General features: G+C 37.8%; 1 protein-coding gene across 1 annotated transcript in view; it reads right to left on the bottom strand.

Annotated features, from left to right (window-relative positions):
* The window catches only part of LOC107802169 (ABC transporter C family member 12), a 71,902-nt gene extending 54,241 nt beyond the window's left edge, over nt 1-17,661 (bottom strand). The window contains 10 exon segments of the mRNA XM_075239797.1: nt 722-787; nt 1,480-1,536; nt 2,988-3,012; nt 3,148-3,228; nt 3,318-3,432; nt 3,729-3,882; nt 4,657-4,696; nt 12,398-12,576; nt 16,277-16,829; nt 17,278-17,661. Coding sequence (XP_075095898.1) covers nt 722-787; nt 1,480-1,536; nt 2,988-3,012; nt 3,148-3,228; nt 3,318-3,432; nt 3,729-3,882; nt 4,657-4,696; nt 12,398-12,576; nt 16,277-16,606 — 1,047 coding nt within the window. The 5' untranslated portion in view covers nt 16,607-16,829; nt 17,278-17,661.
* Nucleotides 17,662-18,851: the final 1,190 nt, after the last annotated feature.

Here is an 18,851-nt window from a genome sequence, read left to right as displayed (position 1 = left end):
TGATCGGAATTTGGTTTAAATTGGATTGGTAGGCTCTAAATTAAAGGGTGAGCAAGCTGTCCTGAAGAAGCTTTGCGAAAAATGACCGGAAAGTGGCTCACGCACAGCGCATGAGTCGGAACCCTCGCCGGAAAATTCTCTGTTGTTGGTGCTTGGCAGCTTTTCTGCCGGAAAAATTTTCTAGGGTTGATCACCGGAGGGTGATCTACCTCGTGGTGGTGTTGTTTTTTGTAACAGAAAATGACTTTCACGTGGACAACCCTTAGGTCACCAGAAAAATTGCACAATGACTAAGTTCTTTCTTCCCGGTTACGATGGAATGACGCACCGAGATCTTTTCTCACCAATGCTCTGATACCATGTGAGAAAGCACGGAAAAAAATAATATTATAGATGTGTTAATTACAATACAATGAGCCCTATTTATAACTATACATAATACATATTCTATTCCTATTCAATGTGGGACTCGGACTAATTACATAACTATCTCACATATATATATATATATATATATATATATGTATATATGTATATGTATATATGTATATGTACGTATATGGGATAGATAAAATAAAATTATTTAAATAAGACAAGCTAATCGAATGCCCAGAGAATCAAGCTTCTGAACTATCCAGCCGCGAGCAAGAAGAAAACTACGTGCTATTTGAATGAAAGCAACGAATTATAAGCTTTTAATATGATGAAGATTGAATCTTACCACCCCAACAAAAATCAGAAAAGCATATAGGTGGCCGACCCAAGTTGGTTCGCCTCGTTCCAGAGACTGTAAGCAATATCAAGTTAATAATGAAGAGATATAATATTAGTGAACCCAGAAGAGTGCATTACTTCCATGCATAATATGAAAATCAAAACAGCTACGGCATACAAGGTAACAGCTCAAAGAGGAGGAAACACAGAATGGGATTAGTCCTCCTAAAGACTCTCTTTCACAATTTACTACATATTCAATCTTGTTAACATCGCATATGCTTATGGATATATCTAGTGAAGGCACAATAGACTAATCTCTATATTAAGGTAAGATGGATCACAAACACTTCTGCCATTAAACAAAGTGCACTCTCTACCAAATTATGTTCTTTAACTTGTAATTACACCATTGTCCCATTTGACATAATTTGATTGAGCTTCAATTAACTAGTTAATTTGACTTACATATTGTATTAGCAGTGGTTGAAGAAGGTTTGGAAGTAAAGATTGATAAGCCGATGGATGTGACATTGTTAGACTAGTTAGATTCTCTGATTCCCTCAATGAGAATGTATCACAAGTGTAGACTTTGTATTCCTTATTAATTAGTCATTGGCAAATCAATGTTTACAAAATAAAAAGACCTTTCTCATATGTGTTGAGTGTGTACTAACTACGAGAAAATTACAGGTAAGTTTAAATGCATAAAACACTGAATTAGAGGAGATCAAAGTAAACAAAAGCCCAACAACCAAAAGTTACCTTTAAAAGACGATTAAGCAGTAGTGGTCCCACAAACTGGCAAAGATCACTACCAACCTAAGAATTGGCACAAAAAAAAGAATATTCACAAAGAACTTAAAAATCAGAAATGGCAGAAAGTTAAAAGATGACCCAAATAAGTTTCAGTTCCAGACGGGAAAGTGTAAGCCAAAAATATATTGCCATGGTGATAGAAAATTATAGGTAACCACAGAGAAGATTCCAGCATGAATTCTTTTAGATGGAATGATGGATAGGAGCCTGAATATCAGGATGAAGTTGAAAACTAGTAAGAAAGAAAATCAGTTCAGAGATAAAATTTTCTTCCCTATTAGTAAGCAAAAAGGTTACTCAATTTGCACTGCTGAGAATCCAGAATCTATACAAGAGGGAGGGATGAGCAAAAACGATCTCTTCTACACTCAACTTATATAAAATCAGCAAAAGCAAAGTTCTAGCACCCCCAAATTGACCTACAACAAAAATATGCATGACCACACATTTTTCCTTCTGTTTGATCTAAATCGCATGGGTGGAAGATCTGCCTTGTGTCCCATCTTTCTCTCCTCCATTCACCCTTCATGCATCACAAGCTGCAGATACCTGCTTGCCACTGCTTCTCCAGCCCAACAAGCATTACAACCATTTGGTTAGTTCTGCTATCACATTTTATCTTTACCGTTAATATTGTCCATTGTCTCCCTCAATACACAACACTTAATCTTGTCAGTCTTCTTTATAGCTACCCTGTCGTTTTCAACTCTGAAAAGGGTTTATTCTCTAAAAAGGTTCTAACCACACACCTAAGCCAAAAAGAAACAAAGATAAAAGAAAAGGAAACTCCTCCTGCACATTCACACAACAAGAAAAGGGATGTGTGGCTTGTGGAACCGATTTCCACAGATCTCTGCTAGCAGGTTATACATTTCCCTCCATTCCCCTCACTGAACTACAAATATCTTGCTCTGTGCAAATTTCCTCTTCCTCCATTAATCTTTTCGTCTTGCAAGCATCAACGTCCTTGTCCTCTTCCCATTTCAATTTTTGCTGAATAAAACAAGTCCAGCATCCTTACCTCCTTGTAGCATTCTTAAGCCTTCTTTAAACCAGAAAAGTCAATTTCCAAATACTGGCATGTGGATGCACTTAGGCAAAACATGACAGGCGGAGATAAAACTTAATGGCAGAGAGATTCACTTTGTCAAATGGTTTGAACTTTACTAAAAAACAAATTTATAAGGAACATAATCAAAGTGACAATTATCATCGCAGAAGACAAGTCAGCACCTTATATCATATGCAAAGTGATGATATGAAGAAAGACTTGTGAATAGTTAACTACACTAAGAGCAGTTAGAAGAACCCAAAAGACATATTGCCAACATTATTGGAACCTGTAGAAAACTGCAGAAAGCTATAAAACAACTCTTAATATCTAGTAGAAAAACTAAACTTTAAGGAAAAGATAACTAGATTTTATGACAAACTCCAAGGACTAAGCACATTACTTTGAAGAGGCCTCCATACCAGAACCTGTAGAAAATTGCAGAAAGATATAAGAGTAAGACTCATCTGCATAGCGGTGGAAGAAGAAGCACAAATATGGTTGCTTTCTCAATACTTAGGCAAAAGAAGACTGTTGTGAATAGAATGTAGCAAAAATCATACCTGCCTCCAAGACTGCAATTCAAAGCACGAAGAAGCCATGGTTTTTTCCTCTGAGATTCTTCAGCCCAACATTTTTGGAATCTGAAGAGTTGAAATGGATAATGTGTAACAACACTGTCTAACAGCTGATTATGCCAATATTGAGGGAAAAAGATACACCGATTACAAACCTTGCACTCAATGTCTCAGACTGATCCCATGTATCCAACTTCCAGACATCCTTTTCAGTGATTGGTCTGTTACAGCCTTGTTGCAAGAGGGGAGTTATCCATCCAAAAGAAATCCCTACCAGAGTTAAGGAACTCCAATTATCATTTAGCCATTGATAGAAGATAGTTCGATTCCCATAGGACCTACCATTTTTCGGTTATGAAAACTCATAAGAAAATTAGATTCAAGTTCATTAAATACAAAAGGCATAAAGTCATTGTAGTTTGAAAGAATTAACAAGAGATGAATGCAAAATCCGCAAGTGCAAATCAGTGCAATAGTTTTTACCAACTTTCTTATAGTATAACCCAAATGAAACCACTTCAGGATTAACTGGCCAGGGTTAAAACTAAAAGGCAGAACCCACTGACTTGACAGAATGCTTGCATATCTCTCAGGGCAAATACGGTCTGCTCCAACTGTTTCATCATTATTGTAATCAATGGACTCACTCCTTAGTGGAACATAGCCAGAGAAAGGATCCAAATTAGGAAGATGAACAAGAAGCAGAGCCCCAAATAAAATCTGCATCACAGACATTTCAGATTTAGTAATCCAATCTCTAGTGGAACAAAATGTAGGTAATTAAGGTATAATATTTGGTCTTGTACTATTAAGAACTAGTGAAACTACAACATACATCTGTTAGTTGCCTATTCATTTCAGAACAAGAGATAAACTTAAGTACCAGAATGCAGCCTGTATCACAATTTCCTCCAGCTAAATATGGTCAAGATTTTCTTTGTTCCTTTGCATATGTAAATACATTTCATGACTGATCTGTTGAAGACATAATTAAGTAAATAAAAGTATGTTCTCTCTAACAGCTTAAGCTTCTAGATGAGGTGGTTACACACTTCAACATGGTATCAGAGCAGGCTGAGGTCCTGGGTTCGAGTCTCACCGCCGCCCAATATCAAAAAGAATTTCCACGTGCTTGGCTCATCAAAAAGAATCAAGCCTGCACGTGCGGGGGCGTGTTGAAGACATAATTAAGTAAATAGAAGTGTGTTCTCTCTAACAGCTTAAGCTTTTAGATGAGATGGTTACACACCTCAACATGATCGAACTACTTGAATGTAGTTTTACGTAGTCTGATATTCAGGACACTACATATTACAGAAAAGAAATACTTCTAGACTCCATTCAAAATCAATATATCTTTTCGACAAGGTAAATCAATTCTAATCCTGGGCAAATCCCCTTGAAAGATTATATGACTGATTAATTTTGAAAGCTGGAAAAGGTGCAAAAATGCAACCAGTAAAAGCTAATAGATGATAAGGACATCACAAGTACCTGACAGATGACTGAACTGTAATAGATGTACAGTGTAAACCTGCACAATTTAGTAAAAGCTATGAGTACGCCGTGCCGATTTAGATAGCATAAGTTTACATACAGATAAGCATCTTGCAATGCAATCAGATAGGGTTGCTTATTAAGGTATTGAACGAATGAAGACAAGTTGTGAGTCGAGAATCAAAATCCTACTGTACAGAAAACAACAGTCTAGTTCTTGCAATCCATCTCTTTCAAGTTACATGCACTCCTCTTCACTCTTCTTTTGAACAGAATATGTTCAGTTATTCCTGTTCTCATAGAAAAGCTTGCAACTTCACTTCTTTGTTTAGAAAAAATAAGCACCAGACCTTAAAGCCTACATATTCTTTGAAGAGGTAAAAACTTAAATGCGTTTAAGAAGGTACCAGCTTACAAAAGTGAATAACTCTGTCCACCACAGAAGCGGAATACATTACTATAACTGAAGGATCCAAGAAATTGTTGTAAATGAAAAAGTTTACTTGATCTGGCTTTTAGCAATCGTAGTATGCTCTATTTTGGGACAATCAGAGTGTTAACTGCCTCACCAAACACTCCACTTTTCATTCTAAAATGAAATATATCAATAGAAAGTATCATTGGGTCAGAATGCCTGTGGAAGAAAATTGTTTGAGGTTACGAAGATTCACTGATGATAATCCTTCTGATATGCTAGCAAAGGTGGTGACTGCAAATAAGAATCAGTTTGCAGACAACTGGCAGGCGTGAAGCCTGTCTAACACTTCTTATGCTTGAAGACTTATTGATCTCCTTTGACTGGAGGGGAAGTTTGTTGGGCCCACGCCCACTTTTCCAACCAAGTGGCCTAATTGTCATTCTCAAATTTTGTGTGGGTTTGGGTTTGGTCTAAATTCCTTTTTGTTTGGATTTGGTTTCTTCTTAAACTTTTATAAAAGGCTCCTTAGTGGCAAAGAGAGAGATTAGAGCAGCCGTTTTTCAAGAAAAGAGAGGAAAAAAAAATTCTCTTTGCTGCAGAATTTTTATGTGACCTGCCAGCTTGAAATTGTGTTTTCTTATTCGTTCAACGGTAGAACGAGCTAAAATTTTGTGGGATATCCTAACATCCTATATTTCGGATCTGAATGGTGGAGATTGTGTTTAAAGATCTTTAGCTGTAGACTTGAGCCACAAACAGTTGCTTGTTTCTGTGTGATTCTTTCTCATTCTTCACTTATTTTCTTGTTACTCCTGTTGCTATTGTTTCTCCCGATTCGGCACCGGTGTTGTGACCATTTTGGAGGACTTTTGTGAATCTACTATGGTCAAGTGGAGCTTTTGATGGACCGAAGTTTTGTGGGTTTTACTCTTAGCTTTGGAGAGGTTTTTCACGAAATTGGTCTCTCATTCTATCGTTATTCTCTAGAGTTATCTTTTGGCTTTACACTAACTATGAAAACCATCCTGCTCAAGTCTTATTGATTCGTCATAGCCAGCTTGCGTTAGTTTATTTTTCTCACATGTTGGGATGAAATAATCCCTAGCTTCATTCAAAAAGAATTACTGCCTTTGACCAATTTTATGTGACAAACTTTCCTTTTTAGTTTGTCCCAAAAAACGAATGATACATTTCTATATTTAGAAACAATTTAACTTTAAACTTACCTATTTTTCCTTTAATGAGATGATTTATAGTCACAAAAATGTTTGTGCCACAAGTTTCAAAAGTCTTTCTTTCGTTCTTAAACTCCGTGCCAGTTGCACCCAAGGGTGTGGCCTAGTGGTCAACGAAGTGGGTTGAGAACCATGAGCTCTCAGGTTCAAATACCAGCGGAGGAAAAGAAAATACTAGGTAATTTCTTCCCATCTGTCCAAGCCTTGGAGGACATAGTTACCTAGTATCTGTTACTGGTGGGAGGTAGTAAGTATCTCGTGGAACTAGTCGAGGTGCACACAAGTCAACGGTTATACAAAAAAAAAAAATCGGGCCAGTCAAACACCATCACATAAATTGGGATGGAGGAAATATATAAGATGTGTAATTGTAGTATTTGGGAACTTTTGGTAGTAGCATTGGACTCATAGTCGTAAAGTTTCCTAATACAGTAGTCTATACTAAGTTTGTGATTCCGGGACACATGATTTATATCTACTCAAATTCACATCGTTTCCTCTACCTTGTTTTCCTATTGAGTTGGCTACAGGACCCCAAAATATAATTCCTATCTGGTTCCCATTTATCTTGCTAAATATTTACAATTTTTTTCATTTGTTCTTGCATCTACTACTACCAATTCACCGTGCTAGTTGCAAGTTTTATCCTACTTGACTATTAAACCACTACTCTCCTTGAACGTTGCATACTCTCCTCTACTAGCCCCCACTATGGAAAGTTAAAAGGCTTGATATATTTTAAGACAAAGGCCTTCTATTAATCATATATGACATGTTAGTTTACAGATATGTATAGTGTAGTCGTGTCCCACATTGGAAGAGGAGTAATATCTCCTTGTAGTGTATAGCTATAAATAGGGACTTCTTGTATTGTATTTATCATCCAATATCAATAACATATTTTCTCCCGTGCCTTCTCACATGGTATCAGAGCATTAGTGAGAAAAGATCGTTGTGCGCCATTCCAGCGTTAACCGGGGAGAAAGAACTTAGTCATTGTGCAATTTTTCCGGTGACCTAAGGCTTGTCTAAGTGAAAGTTACTTTCTGTCGGTGTTGTGCTAAAACCAACACCACCACGAGGTAGATCACCCTCCGACGACCAACCCCTGAAATTTTATCCAGCAGAAAAGCCGCCACGCTCCTCCACGCGCCGGCAACAACTTTTCCGACGAGGGTTCCGGCCATTATTTCGCGAAACTTCTTCAGGACAGTGTGCTCTCCTCAAAATTCCGAGCCTTTCCCATCTAATTCAAATCAAATTCCGACCACTTTTATATTTTTCGGGCATGAACAGTGACCTTTCCGGCCATTTTTTGAAAACATTTCTTCAGGACAGCTTGCTCGCAAAAGAATTCCGAGTCTATCCATCCTGGTTACGACAAATTCTGACAGGTTTGGAATTTTCCGGCGAGCTACAGTGTTTCCGGCGTGAACAATGTTTCCGACGCAGAACAGTGTTCTGTTTTCCTGCTGTAAACAGTGTTTTTCAAGCTATTTCTTCAGTTTTCTCACAGGAGTTGCTTATTTTCACTATTTCAAGTTAACCCTACTACTACAAATTGTAGCGACATGGGAACCGATGCTTTGAATAGTCGGATGGTTTCTTTAGCAGATTATATTGAGTTCCTTCAGTATAAAGCATGTAAGCAGACATCTTCTGAGATAGCTTCTGTTGTTCAAACAGGTAATAGCGCGACTTCTTTCTCCAAATCTTCATCCTCTGAGTCTTGGGTCATTGATTCAGGTGCATCAGATCATATTTCTGGCAACAAATCTCTTTTCACTACTATTTCGTATTCTCAATCTCTTCCAAAAGTCACAATGGCCAATGGGTCTCAAACCATGGCAACTGCAATAGGTCAAGCAAGTCCACTTCCGTCCTTACCTTTAGATTCAGTCATTTATGTTCCCAATAGTCCTTTTAATCTCATAGATGTTAGTCGCTTAGCCAAATCACTTAAATGCGCTGTTTTATTTCTTGATGACCATGTTTTTATACAGGAACGCAGTACGGGGCGGATCATTGGTACCGGGCGTGAATCAAACAGACTTTATTACCTTATCCTTGCTAAATCACATGGACTCACATCTTGTCTTTCTTCTACAACTTGTCCTGTTACTGATTCACCAGATTTATTACATAAACGGTTGGGACATCCCAGTTTGTCAAAACTTCAGAAAATGGTATCTGGTTTATCTCACTTGTTAGCTCTAAAGTGTGAGTCATGTCAGCTCGGTAAGCATACTCGCTCCTATTTCCCTCGGCGTCTTGATAATCGAGCAGAGTTACCTTTTACTTTAGTCCATACAGATGTTTGGGGTCCTAGTCGGGTCAGTTCCACCTTGGGATTCCGCTACTTTGTCAGTTTCATTGATGATTATTCCAGGTGCACTTGGATATTTTTGATAAAAAATCGATCTGAGCTGTTTTCTATTTTCCCGACCTTCCACGCTGAAATTCAAAATCAATTTGGGGTTTCTATTCGCACATTTCGTAGTGATAATGCCCGAGAGTATTTGTCTTCCCCATTTCAGCGGTTTATGAAATCTCATGGGATTATTCATTAAACATCTTGTCCGTACACATCTTTACAAAATGGGGTAGCTGAAAGAAAGAATAGACATCTTATTGAAACTGCTCGTACCCTACTCATACAATCCCATGCTCCGTTGCGTTTTTGGGGGGATGCAGTTCTTACATCTTGCTATCTTATTAATCGTATGCCATCTTCTGCTATCCAGAACCAAGTTCCATTCTCTGTCATGTTTCCCCACTTACCTTTGTTCTCTCTTCCACTTCGTATCTTTGGAAGCACTTGTTTTGTCCATAACCTTATTCCAGGAACAGATAAGTTAGCTCCTCGTGCTCTTAAGTGCGCATTTCTGAGTTTCTCGAGAACACAAAAGGGGTATCGATGCTACTCTCCTGACCTCTAGCGGTACCTTATGTCCGCTGATGTTACCTTCTTTGAAACCCAATCATACTTCACAGGTTCAGGTCATCACTTAGATATTTCTGAGGTACTACCAGTTTCATCTTTTGGAGATTCAGTCACTCCAACTCCACCACCTACAGCTCCAGTTGTAGCTCCACCACCTATAGCTCCAGTTCCACCACCTACAGCTCCGGTTGTAGCTCCACCACCTATAGCTCCAGTTCCTCCGCATAATCCAGTTCAACCTTCTGCAGCTCCACCACTCTTGACTTATCATCGTCGTCCACATCCAGCATCAGGCCCAGGTGATTCACGCCCCGCATCAGATTCTGCACCTACTGCGGACTTGTCTCCTCTTAATCAACCAATTGCACTCCGCAAACACTTAATCATAATCCTCACTATGTCGGTTTAAGTTATCATCGTCTGTCGCCACCTCATTATGCCTTTATATCTTCTTTGTCCACTGTTTCTATCCCTAAGTCTACAGGTGAGGCATTATCTCATCCAGGATGGCGACATGCTATGATTGACGAGATGTCTGCTTTACATGCGAGTGGCACTTGGGAGCTTGTTCCTCTTCCTGCAGGTAAGTCTATTGTTGGTTGTCGTTGGGTTTATGTAGTCAAAGTCGGCCCGGATGGCCAGGTTGATCGGCTTAAGGCTCGTCTTGTTGCAAAAGGATATACTCAGATTTTTGGGCTTGATTATAGTGATACTTTCTCTCCCGTGGCTAAAGTAGCATCTATTCGTCTCTTTTTGTCCATGGTTGTTATACGTCATTGGCCTCTTTATCAGTTAGCCATTAAGAATGCTTTTCTCCACGGTGATCTTGAGGAAGAAGTTTATATGGAGCAACCACCTGGTTTTGTTGCTCAGGGGGAGTTTAATGGTTGTGTGTGCAGATTGCGCAGGTTTGAAACAGTCCCCTCGAGCTTGGTTTGGTAAGTTCAGCATAATTATTCAGGAGTTCGGCATGACTCGTAGTGAGGCTGATCACTCTGTGTTTTATCGGCATTCTACTCCTAATTTGTATATTTATCTAGTGGTTTATGTTGATGATATTGTTATTACTGGTAATGATCAGGATGGTATTACTAATCTGAAGCAACATCTCTTTCAGCACTTCCAGACTAAGGATCTGGACAGATTGAAGTATTTTCTAGGTATTGAGGTCGCTCAGTCTAGCTCAGGTATTGTTATTTCACAGCGAAAGTATGCCTTAGACATTCTTGAGGAGACTGGAATGATGGGTTGTAGACCTATTGACTCTCCTATGGATGCGAATGCTAAGCTTCTGCCTGGACAGGGGGAGCCTCTTAGAGACCCTACGAGATATAGAAGGTTGGTTGGCAAATTGAATTACCTCACAGTGACTAGACCTGATATTTCTTTTCCGGTGAGTGTTGTAAGTCAGTTTATGGATTCTCCCTATGATAGTCACTGGGATGCAGTTGTTCGCATTCTTCGGTATATAAAGTCAGCTCCAGGCAAAGGATTACTATTTGAGGATCGAGGCCACGCGCAGATTGTTGGGTACACAAATGCTGATTGGGCAGGATCACCTTTTGATAGACGTTCTACGTCTGGATATTGTGTTCTAGTAGGAGGTAATTTGGTCTCGTGGAAGAGCAAGAAACAGAATGCAGTTGCTCCATCTAGCGCCGAAGCCGAATATTGGGCCATGGCTATGGCGACGTGTGAGTTAGTTTGGGTCAAGCAGTTGCTCAAGGAGTTAAAGTTCGGAGAAATCAGCAAGATGGAACTAGTGTGTGATAACCAAGTTGCTCTTCATATTGCATCAAATCCGGTGTTCCATGAGAGGATTAAACTCATTGAGATCGACTATCACTTTGTCAGAGAAAAAATACTTTCAGGAGATATTGTTACAAAGTTTGTAAAGTCGAATGATCAACTAGCAGATATTTTCACTAAGTCTCTTACTGGTTCTCGTATTAGTTACATGTGTAACAAGCTCGGTACATATGATGTGTATGCACCGGCTTGAGGGGAGTGTTAGTTTAAAGATATGTATAGTGTAGTCTTGTCCCACATTGGAAGAGGAGTAATATCTCCTTGTAGTGTATAGCTATAAATAGGGACCTCTTGTATTGTATTTATCATCCAATATCAATAACATATTTTCTCCTGTCCCTTCTCACATGACAAAAATCAGCTTCTGAAATTCAGCAAAGCAAATCTGAAAATCACCAAGTTATTATTTACTGATTTGGCGATATGGTAGCTGGATCTTTTATTTTCCAGCATCCTTAAACAACAAAAAGAATAATAAAACCCACCTTTGATCTCCACTTGCTAAGGCTCCAAATCTAATACACCAGGTTTATTTTAGTGTTTTCTTACCATCTGAGTTCCCAATGTTTCTTACCGAGCATATAATGCTAAGGATGACACATGTTTCAGCTCTTTCTGTTTTTTTCTTGACGAGAACTATCTGACTAGATGCAAAGTTCTCTTGCATATACAGGAGCTATTTTTCATACATTCATGTCAGAGTAGCTTTTTTTCTTTTTAAAATTCCGTGTGCAATCCTTGTTTTCTCTTTGGAGAAGATAGGTGGAGAATTTTGTTGATTGCTCAAACTCATTTCGAGTGGGTTGCTCTAGTGGACAAGAGTGGGTTGCTCTAGTGGTGAGCACCCTCCACTTCCAACCAAGAGGTTGTGAGTTCGAGTCACCCCAAGAGCAAGGTGGGGAGTTCTTGGAGGGAGGGAGTCGAGGGTCTATCGGAAACAGCCTCTCTACCTCAGGATAGGGGTAAGGTCTGCGTACAAACTACCCTCCCCAGACCCCACTAATGGGATTATACTGGGTTGTTGTTGTTGTTGTTGTTGTTGCTCAAACTCATTTCGCTTTTGAATTGTACGGATTCCTTCGTATTTTATTTCTTACAGCCACTTCCATTAATCAAATTCTCATAATTAATGGGGAGTATATTAATATCCAACTGCACTTCTTTTTCTCTGACAAATTCATATTTAATTTCTTTTTCCTGAATAGGAAAGCCCTTGCAGCTGTCGTCCAACACTCATGAAATTGACCAGAGCACTTGAACAAATTAATAAGCCCTGAGAAGGGAAGTTACCTCAAAGAGCTAATTTGACAAAAATAATAACATCACACTCACCTTGAGTAGAAACTCCGCATTGAAAGAATGAAGTTGAGGATCACAAGTTCACCTACCAAAACATAGATTACTCCAAATCTGACATACCATCTGAACTCTCTAATGTAGACTTTAGTTTCCACTACATTCATAATAACAATGGAAATCCAAGCAAGTGCCTGAATGCTCAAATAAACCATCTGGAAGAAAAGAGTACATATATCAGTTGGCTAGATATATGAAGAAAGAACTTTCACTAGACTGGTGTACAAGTAATGTTATCAAAATTGCACAGGTCTGTATAACTAAAGGTAAAGAGCTGATCAGATCTATGAGCATGCAAGCTCTCATGCAACTTTTTTTCTTCTCCACAGTCAGACCTACTAATCATATTGCAGACTATTAACTATCCGGCTGTTTGATATTTCAAAGAGGCATGAGCACCAATACTTGAATAACCAGCAAAGGATGTTCCAAATATCATTTGTATCAAAATCATCAAAAGAATGTGTATAATATATAACTTTGTTTTGAATTTCTTATATTGTTACATGTATAATCAAATGACAAAATCAGTGTCTACATTTTTGTCCATTATATACAGTGCATTATCCATATGCTGTTTTTGCTTCTCTTACTGTTTATAGCTCCTCCTTGGTGCTTGTACTCCATATCTGATAAAACTACAGTTCCTTTGCATATCTATAAGATATGCTCCGTCAGATCCTATTTAATGACACTTCCATTTGATACATAATGATAGAGTCCATCTGTTCCTTGAATTTATAAAAAGAACTACATCTGTACTTTGCTATATATACTTGGCAGCAGCTTAGTGCTGTCATCAATAAAATTTTAATTACTGATAAGAAATATGACACTTTCTCTTTTGGAACGTTTAAAAACATTTGATATCATTCTATTAAACAATATTGCTCTATATGTTTAGAATTTCAAGGATTCAAATTCATATAATTATTCAAATTTTTAACTTTGACGTGACATTTGGTCTATCAAGCAAATTTTCAACCTTTACTCTAATAGTTTTTCCACTACAGAATACACAAGTTTAATTAACATCTTAAACTCCATAGACTTTCAAACAAAGAAGGCAATTTAAGTGACATGAAGTTTTTCCTTAAAACTGAGAACTTAGAGATTAATCTGTTTCATTTTGGTTACTTAAGGAAAACGCAGTGTTGAGGTTACTTAAGGAACACATTGTGTTGACTGTATGTTGAATATTCAGAAAATAGAGATGTGAGCAAAGAAGCTTGAAAACATGACCTCGTTCAAGATATTGCATAGAAAGAGAATGGCAAAGAAAAGAATCAAAAAAAGATTCTGCTGTAATTTTGCCTCAACTACAGCTGAGGATACAATAGAGGAGGCATGGGCTTCTCAAGGATGGAAACCTCTCCCTCAGAAGACCGTTAAATGACTGGGAGATTGGAAGGGTGGCTAAAATGCTGAAGACTTTGGAGGCTCTGCATACGTCTTGCTTTTCAGATTGGCCATGGAAACTTATCAGGAAAACAAGAGCCTCCTTCAAGGTGACATGTTTCACTTGGCTTGTTGTCAGAAAAGCTTGCTTGACTCATGAAGTATTACAAAAAAGGGGGATTCAGCTGAGCTCCAGTATGTGTTTTTTTTATTAGCTCCAGTATGTTTTTTGTGCCAAGAAAAGGAAGAGAGTAATAACCATCTCTTCCTACATTGCAGGATAACTGATGTATACGATGGCAGTTGTTTCTTGCCTTAGCTGAGACCCAATGGATGATGCCAAGAATCACAAAGGACCTACTATGATGTTGGAACAACATTAAAACAAAGAACACACAGAAGAAATGGTGGAGAATGGCTCCAGTATGCATAAGGTGGACTGTGTGGAAAGAAAGGAATAATAGATGTTTTGAGAATAGAACTAGTTCCATTACCATACAAAGAATTAAGTTGAATTGTTTTTTGTCTTTCTAATTCTCGTGTAAAGAGAACTATGTTTTAGATGCAGAATCACTTTTAGATTATTTGATTCCTTGTAAGACACAGGGTTCCCTGTAATATGTAATTATTTGACTGCCAGTACCATCTTAGTGCTGATGAATATACTGTTACCTTACCTTAAAAAAAATAATTCAAATTTTGTATTGCTATAATATTTGTTATTTTAGGATTGATATAATCCACTTGATTTATTTCAACGCCTTCAACACGGGTGCAAGAACACCTAGTAGCCTTCCAGCAGGCAGAAAATTAGGGAAAGCTATTATTTCAAGACTACAATCGTAATATATAAACCCAGTGTGAGATAAATATCAGTCCTCCAGACTATTACTTTAAAAATGTCATTGTTAACGGCTAACTCATTATAGGTGAATATATCTTAGTTCTGTCATAAACTTAAATAATAACCGATTAAGTAGATCAATTTTGTTCTTTCATGTATCTATCTAAATTCTGAAGATTCAGTAGCTAGCAAGTTCTAAAATCCTGAAACATTTTTTTTTTAAGATGAGGCTGAACAGGTTTACGAACTTACCTCAGGACAATGACTATGGAGCATCATCTGAAGAAGTAGATGATTTGGCTACCTGTGGTGAATAGTTGTAAAGTACCAACTACCACACTGCCCGTAACTGCAGCCCCTTAAAGGCCTTATATGGCTACGCTACCCCACATGTCTCATTTGGGCTTTTACCTCTCATTCTTGTCCATTTAGTAGATGAATTACTCAGGCACAGGAACTAGAGACCGTAAAAACCTACATTTCAGAAGGAACTTTTCTTTCCAAATTTTGCAACCAAAAAAAAGACAAAAAGATGCAGCTGGATTCTAGATTGAACAAAGCAAGAGAAGATTTGCAAAGTAAAGACTTAAGCCTTCCATTGAGCAAGCTATAGTATTAGGAGATGTAGACAACTTAAAGTTGTCAAGCAAATCTAAGAGGATAGCAAGATCAGATGCCTCTCTAAACATTAAGGTTATGCAAAAGATGGAACATTTCAAGAAAATGATATGCCTTCTGAGATACAAAATGAAGAGATTGGACAAATCATGTAAATAACATATACGCAACAAAGAGAGGAATGTCACCTATCTACCTATCGTCCATAAACCCAACATGGCTACCCTAGAGGATATAAAAAAAAACAGGATAGTGAAATTGCGAGATGAACTTCCTAAGACTGACAATACATATGCCTGTGTATGCGGTTAAAAAAGCAATTCAGAACTGAGTAAATCATGGTGACTTTATTGACACTCTCCAGTGTGTAATGAATATGGAAAATTCAGCTACCTCTCAGAGTTGTCTGGTAAACAAAGTGAACTACCGAACAAACCATATGGGAATTAGAGAACCTCTAGTTTTCTAGCACTGTTAGCCTGCTTTAAAAAACAAATGACTTACCACTTTGGAATGGAAAGGGCCCAATTAGAGCAGCATAAACAGAGGACTCATATCCTGTAACCCAACTAGTTTGGGATTGGCACAAAGTGAATTGATTGATTGTTCATGTAGTTTTGATTCCCATTATTAGTCTTTTGGGGTGATTCTTATCTATAAAGAATTCACTAGGACTAGTACCTTAAAGTAAATTTTTTACCAACTTAAGGCAGTTAAATTACATAGCACGCAATAAGTCACCTACCAAATACCTAAGAAATTGAAAGAGGAAGATGATTTAATTTCTTTGAAAGGAAATTTGTGCATAGTTATACATGCCAACTGCAGGTTTTTCTAATTCTGATAGGTACACGCAATTGCAGATATGCATAAACAAGTCGGTAAGAGAAGGAAAACAAGCATGAGTTTTGCATGAACAAAAGGAAAATCGCGATGTCAGAAGGGCATGAGAAAAATATGAAAACCCATAAACCACACTAAGAAGTAGATATAACCTCATAAGGAGCAAGGCCAGTTTCTGCATCCAGATTGAAGATTGAGATGCCCATAAAAAATCTGAGCAAGGTTTCAGCAGCACAACAACTTCCCAGGAGGATCAATATGTAATTGTAGTATTTCGACCTCAACTGGAATCTCCGAATTTTGTGGTCCATCCTGACCAGCCATAACCGATACGCACACAACACAAAGAGAACCAAATAAGATATGCAATCAGCTGTTTCAATAGCACAAGGTGTATATGCACCAAAACCGCTATTAGTTTCTTTGGCCCATATCCCATTCGCCACCGGCTTGCAATACCAAACAAATGCATGAAAACTCATTTTCTGTTACTACTTAACTAAACATTCACCACAATAACGGTCCTCTATAATATACAACAAAAACAACAATTACGCCTCAATCCCAAGCAAGTAAGAGTTAGCTACAAATAGCGGTCTTCTGTATGCCAATGAAATAGTCTGGTGTGCACTAAAGCCTATGCGTATTCAGACCTTCATCTCTTTCAATCAACCATCCATCGCCATAGCTGTATTTAACAAATTACTGCAATTAAGGAAAAAGACATACGCAGACATTAGTTAGATGAGGAGAAATGGTGAACAAGGTGTCGAAACTCACACCAATGCTTATGACAGAAAGACTACGATTTCCTACAGGAAAACATAGGCTCCATATTCAAGTGATTTAGTAATGAGAGGAAGAATATATTTATTGATCTAACAAAATTCGACTTATTTAAACTGAATATTTAAAGTGAAAATCCGTAGGCTAAGCGGGAAAAGGCGAGAGTGGAGTAAAATACCATGACATTGAAACATGCGTATTGACACTAACCATTTACCAGCTTAGATAGATCCCTTAGCCCCAAAATTGTACAAATTATACAATAAATTTGAGTAGTTAACTTCAAATTGAGATAATTAAGCAATGGCATACATAAAAGTAGTGTCAAAATCCTGAACAATGAGATGACGGAGTTTTGCAAGAGTACCTTTTCAACTGAAGGACTGAACTCAGCTGCATAGAAAAATGACAATCTGCAGCGGGAACTATTGAGTGGCAATATATGATGACAAAAATAGTGGAAATATTTACCCAAAAAAAAATAGTGGAAATTAAGAAATGGATAAAAAGAGAAAAGTAGAGACGAAAGGAGAATCTGAAAAGGGTCAAAAGAACAATGTTGGAACTGCTAGCGTCATGGCTTACGGAGAAGAACATGCTACTTTATACATTTTTTAGAACTAATAAGGTCAGGAGCAAAAATATGAGTGTCTACAATTTTGGAAGCATCTGATAGTGGCTGACGTTGAACCGGGAAATTGAAAGAAACAAAGTACAAGAGAAGTTGGTATTTTCTAGTTTATGGTTTCCTGTATTCTAGTGTATCCTGCTACAAAATCTTATCACACTTTTTATGTATTTCAATTTGTATATGCTGTATGTTAGGTTTAAAATTTTAATGATTGACTAAAATCAAAAAAACTGGATTAATGTGAATCTACTATGTGTGCAGATTAACTAATCAAAGCTATGGAAGAAAAGTGCACCCGAGGGGGAGAAGCAATCAAAGAGCTAACGGCTATGACATTCAAATATGTCCACCAAAGAAATACAAGAAAGGAAAGGAAATCGTCAAACGGGCAAAAGACTTTCAAGGATACAAGGAAGGCAAGGGAATCAATCAAGTACGAGAAATCAGCGAAAGACTCAAGAGCAAATGATTGGGAAGATAAAGGATCTACTCAGCACATCAAGAATGAATTTGGTTGTACTTAACACGTTGGATTCATGAGGCTACCCTTGGGTCCTTCTCTTAGAGAATACTGCCTCAAAAGAAAAGTCGCACTATCAATGATTTTCCAAAATCTCAGAAAAAGGAATCAGGGACTTCATCGAGCACTATTAAAGAAGAGGAGAAAGGACGTGGAAGATTACACAGCTTTCATCCAAGTTTTCAGTCTTTCTACTTCTTACTAAACACGGTATTCCAAAGCTTACTAGTGTATCAAAAGATAGAGAGAAAAAGAAAGCTATTGAAGATTGTGTCAAGTAATCAGTTGTAACTCGTTGGTGGTAAATGTAAAAAAATCACTTTTATTGTAACTATGATAACGTGATAGGTTATTTTGAGTTTTAGCCTTTATTTTTGAGTTCCAAAATTCGATTAGCTCTGTTTAGCATTTTTCGATTTGCGTGCATAGTCTGTGTCTTGTTCCAGAAAGTCTTTATATGAAAATTGAAGAAAGTGTGAATTTTTGTCTTAAAATAATTTGAGTTGACTACGGTCAATATTTTGTGTAAACGGAGCCAGATCAGTATTTTGACCGCCCCAATGGGTCCGTATTATGATTTGAGACTTGGGCGTATGCCCGGAATTGAATTCGGAAGTCCCTAACTTGATTTAACGTGATTTGATGAAAACTAGTAATTTGAAGGTTTAAAGAATTCCGAAGTTTGACCGTAGGTTGACTTTATAGCTACCGGATTCGGATTTCGGTTCTGGGACTTGGTATAGGTTCATTTTACTATTATTGACTTGTCTGCAAAATTTGGTTCAAAACG

Source organism: Nicotiana tabacum, chromosome 19, assembly GCF_000715075.1.
Source record: "Nicotiana tabacum cultivar K326 chromosome 19, ASM71507v2, whole genome shotgun sequence".
In the NCBI taxonomy this organism is placed as follows: Eukaryota; Viridiplantae; Streptophyta; class Magnoliopsida; order Solanales; family Solanaceae; genus Nicotiana; species Nicotiana tabacum.
The sequence above is the reverse complement of the archived record's forward strand: the minus strand, read 5'-3'. Positions and strand labels throughout refer to the sequence as shown.